At 39.1% G+C, this 20,804-nt stretch overlaps 2 protein-coding genes across 10 annotated transcripts in view; both read left to right on the forward strand.

Annotated features, from left to right (window-relative positions):
- LOC125765581 (protein mothers against dpp) overlaps nucleotides 1-8,260 on the forward strand; it is a 36,848-nt gene extending 28,588 nt beyond the window's left edge. For all 4 annotated transcript variants that reach the window (XM_049430890.1, XM_049430889.1, XM_049430886.1 and 1 more), the window contains 2 exons: nucleotides 2,101-2,384; nucleotides 2,464-8,260. In XM_049430890.1, the coding sequence (XP_049286847.1) occupies nucleotides 2,115-2,384; nucleotides 2,464-3,672 (1,479 nt within the window). In that variant the 5' untranslated portion in view covers nucleotides 2,101-2,114 and the 3' untranslated portion in view covers nucleotides 3,673-8,260. The remainder of the gene's footprint in view (nucleotides 1-2,100; nucleotides 2,385-2,463) is intronic.
- A 2,186-nt stretch (nucleotides 8,261-10,446) lies between these two features.
- The window catches only part of LOC125765536 (uncharacterized), a 118,316-nt gene continuing 107,958 nt past the window's right edge, over nucleotides 10,447-20,804 (forward strand). Inside the window, exons 1-2 of one of the 6 annotated variants that reach the window (XM_049430785.1) lie at nucleotides 10,447-10,767; nucleotides 17,738-18,297. In XM_049430785.1, the coding sequence (XP_049286742.1) occupies nucleotides 18,289-18,297 (9 nt within the window). In that variant the 5' untranslated portion in view covers nucleotides 10,447-10,767; nucleotides 17,738-18,288. Of the gene's footprint in view, nucleotides 10,768-14,939; nucleotides 18,298-20,804 lie in introns of those variants that run through there. The other 5 variants (XM_049430787.1, XM_049430784.1, XM_049430786.1 and 2 more) reach the window with 5 other exon arrangements.

The following is a 20,804-nucleotide window of genomic DNA, read 5'->3' on the forward strand; positions in this document are numbered from 1 at the left end:
CGGTTTAATCACAGCATAACGTGACAATCTGAAATGTAATTAGAAACGGCAACAGCAACAACAGCAAAAATAAAGTTAATAGAGCAGGCGCGCACACAACCTTCGTTAAGGCAATAATTACTCAACTAAGCGTGCGTAACGAAAGTTCGCGCGTATCAATGCAATTTCAGCTGCAACAAATTTGTCACCTGGATTGTAGCGCAACAATTAAGTTGCATTCGGATGCAACAAATCGCGCTTGATCGTTGACCATTTCCAACTCCAAATCGGCACAAATAAGCTTCGTTTCTGTGCCAACCTTTCTGAAATGATATTTACCATCGAGCCTGAAGTGCTTTTATTGTTGGTGCATTAGAATGAATGTGTATGATTTTGCTCTATTTAATTTTTCTACTATTATTCTACATGACCTGCTCACGTCGCACGCATTGTACCTGGAACACACCTTTTAAAAAATAAATCACTAGGAAAAAATACGTGCACCAACGCACCGAAAGGCATCGTATTTGCGATAAGATAACTAATGTGACTGCTTTCTTCTCGTACGCTAGGTGTATTGCGTAATTGCACCACAAAGGTAGGCCGAGTTGCGACCTAATTTGTGTTTAATATTTTCTTTCTGTGTGCCCTGCCCCTGCGATCGTTTCGGTGATGATAGCAAAAAAAAAAAAATATCACGTTCATTTAGAACGTGGGCTGAGCGGTGTTTGATTGATATGCTTGCTAGAAATAAAAAAGGGTATTTGACGCTGGTGAAAATGTTCAACAAGCGGGTATTTTTTTTAACGAAATTAAATGATGGCAAACACTGAAACTGATCGTGTAACATTACAGCGGAGATACGAAAAATCTGACAAGCGAAACAAAATTCAAGGGCAAAGATAAGAATTTTTGGCTTATTTCGGACCAACTGTAATGAGTTAACGTTCAAATATCGAAAATATGCCGAATCAGTAGATAACGTATATTGACACTTTCGCCTAAATATAAATTAAAATTAAATTTATTTAAAAAAAATCACTTCTCGCTAATCATTAACGTGTAAAGTTCAAAATCAAACTTTTACCGCACATTCACCCGCGCGAGCGCAATGAATTTCGCATCGTTGAACGGTTTGTTTGTATTCAATTAGTTTTCTTTTTCACCGAACAAATAAACAAACAATAATCATGTTACAGCGGCCGCCTTTTGCTCCGCTCGCAGTCCTGGGTTACATGAGGCATTTCCGTCAGCAGCTCAGGCGGCCCGATCCACGCAGCGGATGTGTGCATTTTGATTGACCATCATTATTGGGTACGGGATCATCGATAAAGTTTGTACCGCTGATTATGTGTACAAGTGAATGAATATGTGGGCACTTACGATTGCGATTATTGCAAAGTGCAGCAATTCACATTGTGTTTTCCCTCTCCTGCCAAGACATGCTAATCAGCGGAACAAAAAAAAAACAACAACGCGTTTTCGCTTGTTGATGTTTACACGAACACACCGTGTCGAAACAAAATGGGTGATGCTTTCTTATCGCATAGGAAGCGATTCCCGAAGCTTGCCGTTAATTTTGATGCAACTGGTAAGGGTGCAGTCACACTAGCGCCCGTGATTGTGGCATGTTTTGACAACGATGGCACATTACGAATAAAAATTCCATCCTTACTTTTGCCAATTAACAGCTGCTTAAATGGTGTTGTAACTCATGTGGCGCTGTGCACCAAATTTATGTTATGTTCTTTTACGGTAGAAAAAAAAGCATATGCTTTTTATTTAAAATACAGTATCAATATTTCTTAAGTCGTTTGGAACGGTCTGAGAAAAAGCCTAAAATTATCTTATTTTTTTAGATGTAATTGATTTAATTAATTAATTAAAATAGTTTTCCAATTAGAGGCAATGTGTGCAAATATCAGTTTGTAATAATATTCTACCACATATTAGGTAAACAGTTGTTACAAACCATTTAAATAATTCATCATTTCCTTTTTAACATGTTTCAATGAGGGGGTCTTCCACGTTCGTTATTACTTAATTTCAATAAATCAAATATAAAACGATATATATTAAAGTAAAGTATTACTTTACGTTCGTGTTCTCGTTTAATTACAGATTACTATTTCACAATGGACACCGACGATGTGGAATCCTCGAGCAGTAGCACAATGTCGAGCCTAAACAGTCTATTTTCCTTCACTAGCCCTGCAGTTAAAAAGCTGCTCGGCTGGAAGCAGGGTGACGAGGAGGAAAAATGGGCCGAAAAGGCAGTGGACAGTTTGGTAAAGAAGCTCAAGAAACGAAAAGGCGCCATCGAGGAACTCGAACGTGCCCTATCCTGCCCGGGACAACCATCAAAATGCGTTACTATACCGCGTTCGCTCGATGGACGACTTCAGGTAAGATCGTAGAACTAGTGATTTTTGTTTTCTCCAAACAGTTATTGCAGTATCAATAATTCTCTCCATCACGTTGTAGGTTTCGCACCGAAAAGGATTGCCGCACGTGATCTATTGTCGGGTATGGCGTTGGCCCGACCTTCAGAGCCATCACGAGTTGAAACCGTTAGAAACATGTCAGTATCCATTCAGCGCGAAGCAGAAAGAAGTTTGCATAAATCCGTATCACTACAAGCGCGTTGAGAGTCCTGTACTGCCGCCGGTATTGGTACCGCGCCATTCAGAGTTTGCACCAGGTCATTCGCTTCTGCCATTCCACCAGATGAACGAGCCAAATATGCCGCACAATGTGAATTACTCAAACACGGGCTTCAATAATTCGCATATGGGCGGTGGAGGCGCAGGTGGTGGTGGTGGAGGCGGAGGAAATGGCGGTAGTGGTGGCGGGGGAGGGGGTGGTCCGAACTCTCCCATTTCCTCACACATGGGCCCCAACAGCCCGATGTCGTCCGTATCGAGCCCGGGACCTATCAGTTCCAATCCACAGAGCCCGTACGGGGCACTACCAGAGACACCACCACCAGCCTACAGTCCACCGGAGGAAGGAAATACGGTCAGCGGCGGCCAGGATGGTAACCAGATGGACACGAATCAAATGCATGGAGAGGTCGCTCCGGTTAGCTATCAGGAGCCACCGTACTGGGCTAGTATAGCGTACTACGAATTGAATTGCCGTGTTGGCGAAGTATTTCACTGCACCAATACTTCCATCATAGTGGATGGGTTTACAAATCCGTCCAACAATTCGGACCGTTTCTGCCTCGGACAGCTGAGCAATGTGAATCGTAACAGTACGATCGAAAACACAAGGCGCCACATCGGTAAGGGTGTGCATCTGTATTACGTCGGTGGTGAGGTGTATGCGGAATGTCTTTCCGATTCAGCCATCTTTGTACAAAGCCGCAACTGCAATCATCATCATGGGTTCCATCCGAGCACGGTATGCAAAATTCCGCCCGGCTGCTCACTAAAGATCTTCAACAATCAGGAGTTCGCCCAGTTGCTGTCACAATCTGTCAATCACGGTTTCGAAGCGGTGTACGAATTAACTAAGATGTGCACGATACGTATGAGCTTCGTCAAGGGTTGGGGAGCCGAGTATCATCGGCAAGATGTTACCTCAACGCCGTGCTGGATCGAAATTCACCTGCACGGGCCACTGCAGTGGCTCGATAAAGTGCTGATGCAAATGGGTTCACCTCATAATGCGATCAGTTCGGTGTCGTAAGAAAGATGAAAGGTCTCAAAAATTACTCCTGCTCTACATTTATAGAAGCTGTCATCTGGGGAGAAAGGCTAGATGTGTGTGTACCTCGGTATAAGATAAAGTAGAAAATCCACAATTTGCACCGAACCTAAGGATAACTAATTGTAGATCCATCTAATAACTAATAGCAGCTTAGCTATTAGGTATGAAAATGAAACAACTGGTCGATGCCATTGTAAAAGTAACGAGAAGATTTCAACAAACATAAAGCGAGAAAACCAGTAACTTCAGAGAGCAGCACGGATGGTTGCTTTCTTAGCGACTTATAAACTACATAAGAAACTCTCGATTTGTTTAAGAAGAAATAGGAAACATAAATCATTTGAACGCTTTGTTTCATTTAGTAACGAGTTCGCTATCATTCACGTTTCTCTTTATGATAGAGGATGAGTAATTTCGATGCTAGAGAGAATACTTCGGTAATGACCGCAGCTAGAATAGAAAAGTGTTGGTAAGTTTCTTTGTATGTTTTAATCGTTATTTTAAACTTTTGATTTTAAAGCAGATGACAGAATAGAGAAATTAGATTCTGTTTAGTTTTATACGTGATAATCAAACATTTTAGCCAGATCTGTGTACTAAAATGGCAAAGCGCAGTAGTGTAGGAAACATAAATATAGATTGACGCACCGTCGTTTTAGCCGATTGTTCCATGAAGAGGATTCTAGATCAGGATTCTTCAAAGGGTGATTAAAATTGCATAATAGTGATGATCCAGTTGTTACGGTACCGTATACTTACGATGTGCTGAGCGATAATTAGGCACAAGCTATACATTTTGCTCTCGCGAAGAAACGCGAAGTTATTTTCTGAAGTTACACACATTCTTTTACATACTGATCAATGTCATTATGATACACTTCATTTGTGAAGTAATGAAGAATGACTGCAGTACCTGTGGGGTGATTTTGTCCCCAAAAGAACGAACAACAAAACATGTGCGCACTATCTGCCGATATCTGTCGGAAAAGCATGATCAATTGCGCGGTATAATTTTGTGAAGAGGAAAGTGTAAGCTCCATTCACAATCCATGCTCTGGTTAAGTGCCTGCTTACCACAACTTCAGCGACATGTGCGATAAATCAAGCGAGTGCAATTTATTTAACTGCGAGATCCATCAAGAGCATAGTTTTTGAAGTGATATAATTATTCTGATGCCATCAAACAATCGTGCAACTACATTGAATATAAGTTTAAGAATAACAAGATGCAATTTATTGTTTATAGTGGTGTAACGAAGGAACTTTTTGGGCGCCGTATTGAATAGCGATTTGGCTTTGCTAAATGTATGCGAGGAATGCTCTTACTGTGTGTATGTGTGTCTTTATGTTATGTTTCTTTTTTTGTTTTGTTAGCAAAGTTTATTCAGTTGCTAGTAGAGTTGATGTGTTCGATATAAATCATTTTATATTTGGTTAATCATGCTTTTCACAAAGTTTTATTAGACTTAAGGCGTAGTAAGAATTAATGATTTTTTTTACATACACAGAAAACCGTTTCAGCGTTATGTTTTGTTATTGCTTGTGCTTCCGGTTGAACTCTAATGAGGATTTAATCCATCGGACGAGTGCAATAATTCACATCCCAACAGATCGTACCGTTTACGCAGGCGGAAAAGAGTAAAGAATGAAACATTTTCAACTGAAATATTTTGAAATATCTATAATATGCTTTTTCAGTATTTTCCCACCAAACTTTAAAGCTCTTTGTCTCTCGATCGTCTTTGATGCTACAACAGATACTTGTCACAATGGAAATGGTTAGAGCTTAATGCATGTTTCAAAAGATTGCCTTTTTACTTCTTTAATAAATACTATTTGTATCAGAATTGACTGATAACGCCTTGAAAACAGTGGATTTGATCGTCGATCAATCGTACACGATTATTTGCCTTACGCATGTTAAAGGTGCCTATACAATTGCAGGACAGAACCGTATTATATGGTCGAAAGTTATATGATTTCAAAGCAAAACGACACCTAAAACTAAACCATTTGACAACTTTGTAAGACTTCTAGTTAAAGATGTTCGTTAACGATGTACAATTGTGCCAATTGTGCGTAGAGAAAATGAAACAGCTATGCCTTGTTAGGACAAAGAGAAGAAAACACGTTACAAGTTGTTACATATTAGAAAAAAGAATGGCCTTTCGCATAAATGCCTTTGTGCTTTTTTGTAGACGTTATGTAGTCGTACATGCCAAGTAACAAGCAACTTGTAACATAAATGCGCCTTATTTTCGCGATAAAAACAAACAAAACATAATTTTTAACGTATACCAGCTGAATTTAGAACTAAATGGATGGAATATTAAACTTCCATGCTGCAGTTACATTGTTTTTTTTTGCGAATTTTTACTTTCATAAGCTTAAACTTTTGCAAAACAGACGCAAACGATGGTTAGAAAATGAAGAGGATGGTAAGATTGTAACACTGGCACCGAAATATATTCGGACTAGCAACTATTAAGTGTCGTGTTCGATTGTATTTTAGCGAATTGTTTATCCTCATGCGTATGTGTGTGTGTGTGTGTGCTTTGTGCCTTGAATTGTGTTTGCGACTGTGTGTCCATGTTTGCGTCTGTAGGTGTGAATAATTGAATAATCTTTAGAAGGTAAACTAAACTCATAAGCGAAACAATCAACTTTAACACATAAATCTTGATCGATTAGAAAGGAAGTAGCAGGATAAATTTATATAAATTGAAACAAAAAACAATAACATGTACATAATAGACCGGCACAATGATTCTATAGCATTATGCGTGCATAACGGTCGTTAATTGTATTAAAAATGATAGAAAAACGTAAAAAGACGATTAAATAAAATCTACTCAAATCATAAAAGCAACAGACAATGTTGAACTATATTTTGCTCACTTAGAGAATAAAGTATCCTGTAATGCTGACAACAATTCAAACCGACAAGGGTTCAAACGTAAACATGATAACTCATATTTTAAAATAGACGCGCTAAAAATTTACCGTGATAGAAGAACGTTGAAAAAGATCTATTGCATTCAGATAAAAAAAACACATACACACACAAACAATGTAAAGAAGATGTTATTTAAAGCAGCATATACATAAACCCGGTCCCGACAAGACACACGCAGAAAAAAAACTTCAACATTGCCGTTATATTAAAGATTGTAAACTTTTATAAACAATTGTCTCAATAATGAAGAAAGCGAAACTTATCACAATAATAAAGACAAACTGGTAAAACAACGACGCAGAACGACGTGAACATATGTCGAACCGCTGGACCGTGGTTAAATAAAATAGTGAACACATAGTCGCCATTCTGAAAAATTCACAATTTGCCCAACGATTGTTACAACTAGAATGAAATTGGTGTGCGTGAGTGCTACGTGTTTGTGAACGGAAATAAGAATGTGAATGATACAAAAATGGGAAACTGAAAACAAAACGATGATGTTACACTATTAAATCAAATGAAAAATGGAATGAAAAAAGAATCACACCCGCAAAATGACAATTGATGCGAAATCAAATGAGATTTAAAGAGAAGTACATGAAATGCTCAATTGCTTTTTCGATTACATTTGGTCTTGCAGTGCAGTTTTTGAATTATGGTTAATCGCACCTTCTCACCCACTTTGTTTTATCAAAATCATAACAAATCAAAAACATGAATTGTACGTCGGTAACGACTTCGTTCAACACACGTCCATCACATATTTCATTCTCAAACAAACTGTTCATTTTTAGTATGGGTAAAGCTGTGTCTAAGGTACGCGACATTTGCGACACACTATATAGTGGGATAGTTGTATGGAGTGCATCAAACCCCAGAAATGGGATGCATATTTTAGGACATACATGAAACAGAATATAGGAACGATAAAGGAAGTGCGTTGCATTACGATTAGCATATGCTCTCAGTGTCAGTTGTCCGTTTTAAAATTATGCATTAAAATGGAAACACATTTCATATCCTGCTCTCGCGTAACAGAGAAGGGAAAGGCTTTACGACTAATCTCGAAGCGCTACCTTCATATTCATCCTCTACACCTACCATAGTCTTAGCTTCTGTGCCATGTTGTACAGACGACATCTAAACACATACATCTCAATGATCTCAAGCGAAATAAATAAAATACTTATTTTTGACTGTCCTGATTTAAAGGTAAAATAGTAAGCGACGTTTACGAATCGGTTTCCCCAAAGAGAACTGATCCCTGCAATCAGAAGTGGCGGCGGAATTGGCAAGAAAATTAATGAAAACGGTTTTTTATCGTTTGTGTTTTGCAAATGGAAATCCGCTACTCGTTCCGGTTAATTATAAAAAAAATACATACACACGCAAGGGAGGATTACAAAACTACCTGACTTCGAAAAGCGAGAAAATGCCATAAATGAAGACGTGCTAGTAAGAGTGCCAGCGTGTGCGTATTGTTCATAAGCATTAGTTTAGCTGCTCGTCGTTCGCATTAAACCTAAATTTGACACTTCCCCGAGAAAAAGTAACAAATAATGTACAGATAAAGAATGAATCAGCGAAAGAAAAGAAGAAAAAAAACAAATAGTTTAACACAAACAACATCATGTAGAGTGTACCAACATGTGCATAAACTACAACAGCAAAATAAGTTGTGAAAAGGCATCAGCGCGAAATGAAACTTGTGTCGCGTATTCTTTCTTGCTCTTAACTGACACTTAAGTTGAAGTGCAAAAATATCATTGTAGTGTAAATGAAGCGTGCACTGCAGCGAGGAAATGGAATGTAAAATTCTTCAAATGTGCGCTCGTAAACTAAGAACAGTGAATAAAATAAATAATATGAAACAAAAACAATAATTATTTTGTAATCTAAACACGGTAAAAGCGGTATTGAAATAAATTACAAAGAGAAAGTAATTTAATCATTAATTTTATACCGTTGGACTATTTTTTAGCTTGTGTTATAGTGTTTCGGGAACATTTTTTTTATTTCTAATCGGTCATCCTAACCGATATCCGATTGCACAGAAAAAAACTTCGTTTTGTGAACAGAACTATCACTAGAAGTACTGATTTAATGTTTAAATTAAAATATTGCAGTGCTTCCCTATAATTCCTTCCTATCACCATGAATGAATAGTGACAGTAACCACACATGAAAACCGCATTAACCATACGTTGAATATCTGAAAGTCAGAACGCATCGGGATGCGGTTAACGTGCGCCCGTGCATGAATAGAATTAAACGTTCCGGCAGTGCATTTGTAGTAACATGCGCCTCAACCGGTTCGGTTCGGGATATAAACAAAATCGCCCATTGAAACCGGGTGGAAAAATGGGGCAATTTTCTTTACTGGTAAAACGAAATAACACACATACCCCCCGTGAAACAAGTGCGGGGTGAATTTTGTGCTATGGTAGTTTTAGTCGCCAGCATATTTTATGCTCCCACCTCCCCAGGTGCAGTGAACCGTGATCGAATAGCATGGAAATGGTAACGGTACGCGGTTCTAACTAGCGTGTCGGGTTGAAGGTTGCAGACAACGACGCGCGTTATGTTGCGTTGTGCGGTACGTTTTGTTGTGATGGCAAAGGTGCAAAAAAGCGAGTTCAAACATCGGTTGATAGGAAATGGGCTCCTGCGCAATGGGAATATGTTTTCGAGTTTTGAATGGCGAGCATCGAGCCGATTTGTTTTTTTTTATGCTTCTTTATTTAAGATGAGCATGGGGAGAGTATAAAACCGAGAGTATGTTTATAACAGAGAGATATTTAACGTCGTAAATCGATTATGCTCCATCTGCAGCTGCAGCATTTGCGCTGGAGTTTGGGTATTTGAAGTAGGCTCCACCGTTATTCATGGCTGCCAATACTGGTATTGTTTTTTTGTGTAGAATTCAGATTTTTCGGTAGAAAATGGTTAAGTCACGTTTATTTATTTTTATATTAACATTATTTTTTTGGTTCACACAGGTTCTTGTTTGTTAGTTTTTTATTAATGCTTTTCTTTCTTTTTCAATTTTTTTTTCTCTATTTACTGAAAATTGTGTTTAATTTTCATTTCAGTGGAACATTTTGTAAGTGTTTGAACATAATTTTCTACTTACTTTTTTCGTTTATTTTTTTCACAGTTTTAAAGATTACGATGAAAATGCTTTAACCAGTCGTAAGTACTTTCTTTATCTTGCTCAAATTTAAGTTTAAACAGGGTTTGTGTAATTTAATTATATACTATATAATTTTATAAAAAATTTAGAAATTATTGTTTTTTTCAACATTTTATTTTCTCTTTCAAATAGTTCATTGCTTCATTATTATCAAAGTAATGTTATTATGTAGTTTTGAATGTTTTGAATTTATTTTGAAAAAGCAAAAAAAAAAACACATTTCTTTTTTTTTTTGTTGTAATAATGTTCGCCGGATGTTTACTAAAGGTTGGCAACACTGAACCATTTTGTACATTAGTCCAAACTATGAGACAGCAATGGTATGCGTGTATTCATGTTTCGTTCAATGTTCACATTATGCTCTTTTCTCACCTGCCGAAGCATGGAAAATGAAAAGAAAATTCCGTAATCCACAGAAAAGCCACCGAGAGAGTAGGTAAACACACGCGTCGGTCTTACGACGCAGTACACACCGAGAGACAGAGAGAGAGAGAGCGAGAAAAACTCTCGATTTCTCACAACAATTTCCCCTCCGGAGTGTCGCCGAGTAGGGATTTTCACAGTTTTTCTTTCGCCTTAATTTTCCATTCGGGCACTCGCTTACTCTCTCCCTCTCTCTCTATCACTGTTAAACTGTTTTCCGCTTCTAATCGTTTGTTTGTGCAATACTCGCGTGCTCTCATCCTCTCTGAAGCCTCGCTGAAAAAAAGGAGTTGAATGGTATGAACAGCCGCAAGAGGCACACACCAAACAGTTTCTCGTTGGCTTCGGTTTCGTTCGGAAGGGGCTAAAAACCTAGAGTGAAACCTTATTTCGACATCCGGTTCGCGTGGTTCCCTTATCGGTTATCCGGCAATACATATATACCATATACGCACCAACACAACCACGTGCTGGTATTGGTTCACACACATACTCAAGCGTACGTAAAAAGGAAATTGGAAAAAGGATTATTTCTATGGTGCTGTGCTAAGGGTTTTTTGGGGTCGGAAAAACTTCCCTTTTTCGTACAATGCGTAGAGTGCGAACGTAACGAGTGGGAGGAAGCAAAGTTGTGGGTGTAAAGTTGTTTGTTTGTGTTCATGTTATGAAGTGGAAAAGCGGGAAAACACCCACCAATTCGGGTTGGGTTTGGAAAATGTGCTTACCAATGTGGCTGGTTGTCGTTTTCATTTAATGAGTTTGACTAATTTGTGAGACCGATTGTAAATCGATGGGATTTTTGTACAACTTTGTATTGTTTTTTTTTTTCACATTAAATAAACATCAGTTTAAATAGGGAAGTCGAAGAGATTGGCAAAAAAGATAAGCTGGATATTTGAAGTGTTTATTTGTGCAAAGTGTAAAAGCCTGCGTGGTGTGACTGGTGTCGTCGTTAATTCCTTGATAAGTGGAAATAATACATAATACGCAACACAGAAACATTCAAGTGCTCTTGCATTGACTTTGGATAAGTCGTATTGTTCAAAACTACAGTAGAGTTCGTAAAATGGATGGATGTATATTGTGCCTTTAGTTGTTTAACGTGTTATTAGATGAACTGAGAACATTTATACAATACGTTGTTTTTAAATCCCTTCAACTGTATTATACATAAAGACACGCAAAGAAGATTACAGAAATGCTAGTGCGACGTTCACTCGATTGAATGACATCAAAGACCTCACACGACCAGTTCTTTTTGCTTCGTAATAGAGAAAGCGTATATAACCTTGTCGCGTTTGAAGGCAATTCGGTGTACTTTGAAGCATTGTTTCATGTTAAAAGCGCAATTTGAAAAATGACTACATACATCCCGTAGAGGGAAATTTCAATTCCTCGTGTGCACCAAATGAAACGAACCTTGAATTATGAGCTTAGTAACACGTCATGCAAATAATTTTTTAGGACACATCATATAATCTTGAATCGCACAATCTTATGTGCTGTTGGCAACCTTTACACTAAATTCAAATATAAAGGACCATCGATCGATATTGATTCTCTTTAAATTTTTAAGCCAAGCAACCACTCTTGCTCACTGGACAGCAGCAAATAAGATCAATAAATGCGGCGTCTGTTGGACAGGACAAATTATTGCGTCACACAGGGCTGCCTCAAAAAAAAAACCTTCCGAAACGGATCGAATGTCATTTTGTCGAAGCCGCCATCGCTGTTTATACATTGCCGAAGATACTCCGGTAACCCACCAAACAACAAGGGACATAATTGCTGACCTGTACTGCGGATATTTCCGTATCCAATTTTGTCGATTCCGGCGATGAACCTGTGAGTTCAGACTATTGGACTGTACGGATTGTGCTCGGAATTGGTGGTGGTAGCGAAAAGCCTTCACTGAAGAATAGAGGCCCATGGAAAGCGGAGTACGAGCTACAAGAAAAACGAAACGGCACACATAAAGCTGACCAACCGTAGATCCTGCTAACTCTCCGCACCTAAGTTAAGGTCTTCGTCTCTGTCATTTCATGTTCCCGCTGTGCAACAATGAGGCCAATAATTGAAATTAAATTTTTAATTTTCCCATCATTTTTCCGCGAAACGTACCCTCTACCCTAACAGCGGTTTTGTCTAGTGCTAGTGCAGTTAGCACCTGTCACTCGAAGTGGAACTTTTGGTGTAGTACTGAAAGTGCTACAACATGAGTTTGTCTAATTTTTTTTTTGGGACGAATTGTTTTGTGGTTTGTTCCGACGGAAAACATCGGTTGCCAACTGTCATTGGAACTAAAAATGGTTCAGGATAGTTTGTTGGTTGAACAAGCATTTGACGAATTAAATCTAGCAGTATATAAAAAATCCAAAGTTCCTGAGAAAGTACCAAGAATAAGCGAAGATGCCGCAGAGTTCCATGCAATCGTCTTATCCAGGGTTTCAGTTTTTGAAGTTGCTGGAAGCGGCACTTTGCAGAAAGACAGTGGGTAGAACCTAAGAATAACGATGGTGCTGACCGTTTCGTTTTTTTTGCGTTGCTGTTCCTTTAAAGTTCAGTACAACATGATGTGTTGCTTCCCAATTGCGCTATGGCAAATTCATCAAGCGCCTTACTTCTGCTGTGCACAGACACTTGATTGGCTTCGTTTCCTGGTTTATTTTTTACTCTGCTGTACTTCTGAAACGCCCCAGGCAGAGCCAGTTTTTCCGTAAGAATTTCAAGCCGTTTTTCTTCTTATTCTATTTCCCTTTTTTTTCGTGTCAGCTGGAAGACTCGATGTTCGGTGGGAACTTGGTAACACGGCTTGTGCCGTTGGAGTATGCTGAGGATCGAGTGAGTGAGAGAGAGCGACAGAGATGAAATTATGAATAATAAGACATCCTCCCGTGCGAAGAGTTTGTGGCCTCTGTTGGGAGTCAATTTTTTAATGGCAACTCTTATCGGTGGCATGTTTTGGAAAGTGCTCCACAGTTGTTAAAAGTTTGGAGCGAGCGCGGTACCGTTGGCGATGTTTTTTTTTAAAGTGTGGAATCATTTCTTTGCAACTTGTGATGAAAAGTTCGCTAAATTAAACATCAAATTGTAGAGCATCATCATTGTGAGATTGTTGTCTTTATGAGTAGACTTTTCTAGTGTTGCTGTCAGTTCTGCCACGATAGTGACAGTGTGTTGCAAAAGAAGGCTTTACATCTCAACCATTTTAGTGCTCAAATCGTGTCACTACACCATGGTAGGTGAGGAGATTTTTGTAAGATTGCAAAAGTTGCACCACCATCATGCAACCCTAAAAATTACTTGCAAAACGAAAGGGAATGTGGGAAAGCTTTTGAATAAAACAAAATTGCGATAAACTGTTGTCACCCCCAAAAAACAGACAATCGCTCTCTGGCCATACACTGGTACAGTGGTTGATGGTCGATAATTATCCGGCTACAGCCTCACATTTGCGAACCTTTACGTTTAACGACGAATGTCAGAAACGCTGGAATTGGTTTAGGTTTTTTGACAGGTGCGCAGAAGCTTTTATGTAATTAATGACTTTCGAAGCTTTCCGTCGTCTTCTGCGGACAAGAGACCGGTGCTCCTGTCGCCAGGCCAAAGTTTATGAGGCAAAACGCCACCAGATATCCATTGGCCGTTACGCCAGGGACGTACCGCCTAAATAATGTATGAACACTGCGGGGATAACGTGTACAAATTTATTCGAAAGTGTCTTGCATCTTGCGACTGTTTGTTTATTCTGCTGGCGCTGCCTTCCGGCTCGTGGACCAAAATTGAAATACATGAAGAGAAGCTAAAAAGCTAAAGTTTGCCGTGTCGAATTGTTATATGTACGTAACAATTCTGACCGAACGTGGCGTAGCGCCCTGGATGGGATGCGTGCGAAGAAGGTACCAACATGATGGTTGATAGCTATTTTCCAGTTTTAATTACTTCTTTTACTTTTGTTCGCATCGCTTACCCGTGGCAGATAGATAGTTGTAGTTGCCTATTTATGAACTTTATTGCCCAAACGGCTGAACCGTAGCGATTTTTTTTTTGCTACGGGTGTATATTATCAAACGGGTGTCTTTTAAATTTATTTTCGATGGCGTCAATCGGTGTTGCGGTAAAGTGAGTCATTTGATTTAAGCTTACCAAGCCCCGAAACGAAGAGGACGTGTTAAAAAGAAAATGATTTTATTATGAACAATGTTTTTGGAAAAGAGTGGTTGGAAAAGCATATTCGAAAAGTGGACAAAATGAAGACAAAAAAGGGAAGGAAAATTGATTTATTTCAAATTAACAAAGTAAAATTTGAGACGAGCGAAATTAGAAGAACAAAAATTTCATAATGTGCGAATGAGAAAAATGAGGCAAAGTACAAGGTGGAAATGGCTTGTGAAAATTGTACACACTTCAGCCTTTTGAGGCTGATAATAGGGCTAAATGCCGTAAGAATTAAAAATAAATAACAAAATTGACTATTACCGTTTTTCTGGTTTTGTAAGATGCACTTTTTTGTGAAATTTGGCCTAAAAAATCAGAGATGCATCTCTCACAACGATATCACTATGGTACAGAGGATGATTTTGTTATTGACCAATTGATTTTGTGATTGGTGGATCCTCTGATGATGAAGGTGATTCATCAGATATTTTTTTAAATACCGATATTTCTGAAGAAATAGATCAAAATGTTTTTTTGATTTTTTTTACAATAAAATTATACTAGTATTAAATAATAATTTATTATTCTTTTATTTGAATAGAATTATTCACAAAAACTAACTTGGACTTTGGTCGAGATTTTATTTTGGTAGGGTGATAGAAATTTATTTTCTTGAGCATCGTTTATCTAAAATAGTAAAAATGTTAACATGTTAACATGTTAACAAAATTACTAAAAGATCTTAAAACTCGTCCAATGATTTAAATACCAAAGACAAGCATCAAAGGGCTGCGAAGTTGCTAATTATTGTTAAGATCTCAAAATGAACACAAGAGGAAAAATAATGTTGATAGGAAAATGCTAAAAAATAAAATATACATTCTTTCTGTCATGAAATCACATAGCATTCGAAAAACTGATGTTTTTTTTAGTAAAGTTTGCAAAATTGCAATACACACTGACGAAAGGAAGGAAAACAAACTGTAAAAAATACCGGCTGGTGGTTTACTCTCAAAGCAAAAAAAATCGATCATCATAAAGTGATCGAACCGTTGGTTGTAAACATTAATTTTAAGGTTGAAATTTCTTCTACGCTTCTTTTCGATCTACCCTGTCCTGGTACAGGTTGATGATGTGTGCGTGTGTCGGATCTCTCGCTTCCTGACACTGCTGATGAACGATCGGTGTAACTGTATCTCCTATTATAATTTCGTGTGCTTAATTGAAGTCGAGCATATATTCGAAGCCACACGTCAACAGTGAAGCAAAAGTGTAGGAAAGTGCCAAAAAAGTTAATCTCCGGTGCAATTTTTTTCTTTCTCTCTTCTAATTTGTGCAGAAGACATCTGTGCAGAAGATAAACGATATAATCAGGGCCAAAATGTTTGAATCGTTGTACGGGGAATGTTGCGCATAAGGAGAAAGGTAACCTAAAGTGAGCGTATCGGGTGCACATTGGAACACTTTGGTGAGATTTTGATCGAAAGGAAACACCTTCGAACGAGAAAAAAAACTCTCGCTTTTGCAGCATCCACCAGCAACCGGCCGGCCTAGGGTAGAGTCCTCTTATGGACGAAATGTACGTCGGTCTTGATATTTGCAAAACTTTCGGAGATAATGAAGAAACATTAGGATGGCTGGCTCGTAACGGTTTTAGATAACTTTCCCGTTGAGGTGGAAATTAAAACTGATGGTAAAAGAAGAAACGGCGAAAAAACAATGGCAACCTTAAAGTAGGCAATGGTTAATGGGCTCTTGTGGCTTGTATGTTAGCTAGCGCCATCGCAGATAGACAGCAAAGAAAGTGAGAGTGTTGGGTTTGACCACTAAAACACTGGCCAATCGAAAAATCATCACGGTACGGATCGTTAAAAAAAGGCGCCGGAAAGAGTAAAACGACTGAAGCGAAGAAAAAGAAAAGACACACAGACACCGCTTCACGAATAAGTCACCGAAGCAAGGGTAACATGGCCAACAAACAAGCATTATCCACAATCAAGAAGGGCAGTATGCACCGTCTCTGGTGAGGCCGTGTTGCTGAGGTGCCTGCTGGGGCGAGAAGTAGAGACGGTGACTTTAACCTATCCAATCTTACACCTTCCTCACAAAAGCCACCCCGTGGCCACATAATAAGCGCACCGAAGAAAGTGACTCCCCGTCCAAGAAAGAAAGGGAAGAGAGCAAGAGAATGAGACCTGATGTATCGACATGATGGCGGATTGAAAGTCTCCCAAAATGATCATTACCGGTGGGTGGGACGGAGGTGAAATTGGAATGGGTGTGCGGTGAAGACAGTGACGAATAGTGCAGAGATCGGTTTTATGGGTACCGGTGGATGCACATTCGGTCGCGATCCCGAGAGCTGCGGGTCGTCATTTGTATACGCGTGCTTCAGGAAGCAACAGCAAACATCATCTACCTTTTCTCTCGATTCGGTTACTAAACACGGGCAATCGATTGTCGAAGAGTAAAATAAAGTGTGCGTCAGGTCAAATCCCGGAGAACTCGGAAATAATAATGGACAGGTACTATGCGATGTTTTGTTCGCTGCATGTGCGTATTGTTTTACCATTTTGACAGATGCGTAGTGAGAAGTGATTAGTGAGAGTGCGCGGATCAAATTTGACAGATTCGGTACAGTACGGTAAGCTTAGTAGTCGCTACTAAGAGGCTTAACACTTAAGCGCTAGTGAAAGTTTAATGTTATTTGGGTGGCTTTGGTGTTGGAAAAGTGTATGAGCTGTCACTGCATAAGTCTCATTTTCTGCCACCATCAGTGAAAACAAGTTTCGGAAAGTGAGATCATTTGCTGCCAAGCGAATCGCATTTCTTCGTATTTGTGTGTGCCATTAAAGACTTTGCTCGGCAAGCTGAAGCAGAAATTGACCGTATAGATAATAATGCGCGAGCCTTGTGTATTTTAATGCGTTGTTGTTGATATTATGTTGCGGCTCAGTAATAGCCGGAAAGTGAAATATGGACGGCGAACCATTTTAATCAAACGTGCCACTTGAACCTCGTTGGCCGTTTGGAAACCAACGTGTTTACACCTACGAGGATGAGGAGGACAACGACACGTACGTATAGTTCGAACACTGTAGCCATTGCGACGCCCGGCCATTCGTGACTTGTTGCTTGCACAATTTTGCTTCTCCCCAAACCGTTCCGTTACTCCACCGGAAGCTGTATGTTGGAATTCCCAAGCTCAAAGCTTCACAACCTCACTGGTTTTAATGTGGTGAAATTCTATCTCGGATGAATTTTCCCTTAATTTTGTTTTCGTTTTCTATGTTTCAATTTCACCCGAGCAGTTCGTGTCCGTGTGTGTGTGTGTGTGTGCGCGCGTTGTTCCATTAGTGTGTAGAAGCTTCGAACGAAAAGCATTCGTCGTAGGCTGATTGAAATTGGAGTTCAATTGTTTCGTGAATGTGTTGTGCTGTGTTTTGTGCTCATTGGCCATCAACCCGATGGAAACAGTGCTTATTTTAATCAATTTTCTCACTATTGGGCATCGTTAATTAGCAAACGTACCGTAAGCGTGCGTATGTAGTGGTATGTGAATGTAAAGTGCGAGCAGGTTCCGGGTGTCAATTGGGATCCGATGCTACCCTACGGTGCCCTTTTTTGCAAGTAACATAGAAATGGGGGTGTAGTTTGGGTGTAGAAGAAAGAAACCCGCGCTTAGTCTGTGAAGTGGTAATTGGGGTAGAGAAACCGAACAACGTAACATACAATTTGAAACGAGCCCAAACTCGGGCTTCATTACTGTTAACCGATGATGTCTCTTTTGCGTGAAGCTGTTTGTTTGTGAGCAATAGTAAAAGGGTCTTCTTTTGGTGCTGGAGCAAATCACTGCACAACAATGTCGAAGGTAAGTTTTATATTATAAATATAAGCTTAAACAATTTTTACGACAAATATTGAATTTAACGGTAATCAAGAAATTAAGAAAATCTTTTAAATGCATCCAAAGATTAACGATTAAATATAATAAGGAAAATATCAAAAAATATTTCTAAAATTATGATAATTGACTGTCTATATCAAAATAAAATTGATTTGTTCTAAAACACGTTAAATTACTCAAGCAATTTTTTGAACTTTTAGATCTTGGAGAACAGATTTCCATTTAGGGTATTTTAGCCACCTGGAACATGTCAAGAGTTGGATAAAAGTCACTACAAAACAATAAAGAACTTTTTTCAACAAAGCAGTTGAAAACGAAAGGGCTAGCAAGAAAGATCACTGCTCACAAAAGCGGCAATCCCGTTTTTAAACGATTTTCAACGATGAGAACGATGAAACGTTCGGTGACGGGAGTTGATTCGGTTGAACAATTCCTAAATGCTTTTTGATATCTCATTTTTCCAATGGTTTCACATTGCCGACTCATCGGGTCCCAACCGGCTACAGCTGTGCCTTCGGTATCCACAGCCCTGGATCTCCACCCAGCGACCCTTTGCTCGATGGATGAAGATTTTCCTTTCACGGGTAATGCGCGATCGTAATCGTAGTGAGAGGGAGACATGTGATGTTCGACAATCCATTGAACCGGGTTTGACGGCACCCCGGTCCACATAGTTGGGAGTTGACAAACGAGGTGTGTTTTGTTCTTTGCCATGGTACATGGTACGCGTCCGCTCGATTGCCAGCCAGACAGGCGCGCAAATGGAGCGCATCAAAAAGTGCTCTAATCCTAGCGAACGAAATGAAAACGAAAAAAGTCACCATAATCGATTTGAGCTACACATACTCTCGTACAATCATTGATTGACGTAGCTGCTGGATGGAATGTGTCGAGTGCTGTTAAGACCAGCAGTTTATATTTCAATATAATGGGTGGTGCATTCTATACTGTTGATTTTCGATAACGTAGTTGTGTAAATTCTTTTGACAAACTTTTTACTTCTACGAGTTTGGGTTTGATTTTTGCCATAACATTGCTCCGGCATTTTTATGCTACTAAGCTTAGCGTTTACTTAAACTCTCCGCAGTGAATTGTTTTCGACCGGCAGAAGTGTTACATCGACTGGCACCTCTGTTGTACACATTGCTTTCTTGGCAAATCTGGTTCGCTTTAGAGATGCAATAAAGTGGATTTTCTTCTTGAGGGCGCATTTTTGGGACTGACAACTACAACCTTCTTGGTAATGTTGAAGAAGTTTTTTTTTGTTGTTGCTCAAACCAAAGATGTTTCTCACGGAAAAGCCGGCTCGGGTGCGGAAAAAGTGATGAAAATTGCGTTGCGATGAAATGTGTACATCCGCATAAGTCGCGAAAGCGAAAGAAGAAACTGTGCCTTTCTTTGCCACTTGTTATTTGGTTCGCACAAGAAGAGGAGTAAATTTTTGGGAGGTGGAAAATGGTAAGGGAAATTGCTTTTGGGTGTGCCGTAAAACTTGATTCGTCCGTTAATTGAAAGCCCTAAAACAGGATTAACCGACGCTAGAGATGCAAAGCTAGACTGGAGTTGGTTTTTTTTACGCTGTCGACTGTAAGCGTTTGCGATCGCAATGCGAGTTTTGGAAGAAGTTTTTTTTCATGATTTGCCGGTAAGCAACAAGCAGTACCGGCTAAATTGAAAGTTTCTGTGAGTTTTTTATATACTTTAGAAATGGCAACATAAAACATTGTTAAAAAGTTGCAGAATTTACATTGCTTTAAATTTAAAATGAGTAAACAAAACTTCTTATCTTGAAGTTTACTTTTGTTGAGGTACTTTCAATATGATTTAACAAACAACTTACAACACTTTATTTAGCGACATGCTAGGGACATGTTTGCTGATATGTATAATGATAGTCTAGACATGTTTCAACCACAATAGTCCAAATAATCAGCATTTGCAAAAGAGAAGGCAATTCTAATAGGATTTGGCATCATTTGGTGTTAAGATTAACTCTGCCGCTGCCACTAAACCAGCGAATCCTATCTTCAAGTCTAGTTTACTCCGTACATCCACTCCTTTGTTGCTCTGTACATTAGACAGCTGTATAATAGTGGCTATGCATCTTAAGATTGATAACGCCACTGTCTTGTGTAAGATTTTCCGTTCCGATCCGTCGCTTTCATAGAAAGCCTCTCAATGAGGTGTTCGATTAGTACAACAAAAAAAAAACATCAAAACAGAAACAATTGCCTCGTAATGAGTGTTGTATATTGTAACATAGCACGATTGATGTGGATGTTTTGTTTGTTTGTAGTGCGAAAGAGGCATTTTTCCTTTACGTGTTTGTGCCACAGTGTTTTTTCAAATTTGCTCGGGTTTTTTCCGCCTCTTGCAGCGAGTATATTCAACCAGTGCAGGAAGCTAAACGGAGCCCGTACTACCTTACTATCATAACTCGACAAAAATTTCGAATTACCTCTCTTTCCCAC

Source organism: Anopheles funestus, chromosome 2RL (assembly GCF_943734845.2).
Source record: "Anopheles funestus chromosome 2RL, idAnoFuneDA-416_04, whole genome shotgun sequence".
In the NCBI taxonomy this organism is placed as follows: Eukaryota; Metazoa; Arthropoda; class Insecta; order Diptera; family Culicidae; genus Anopheles; species Anopheles funestus.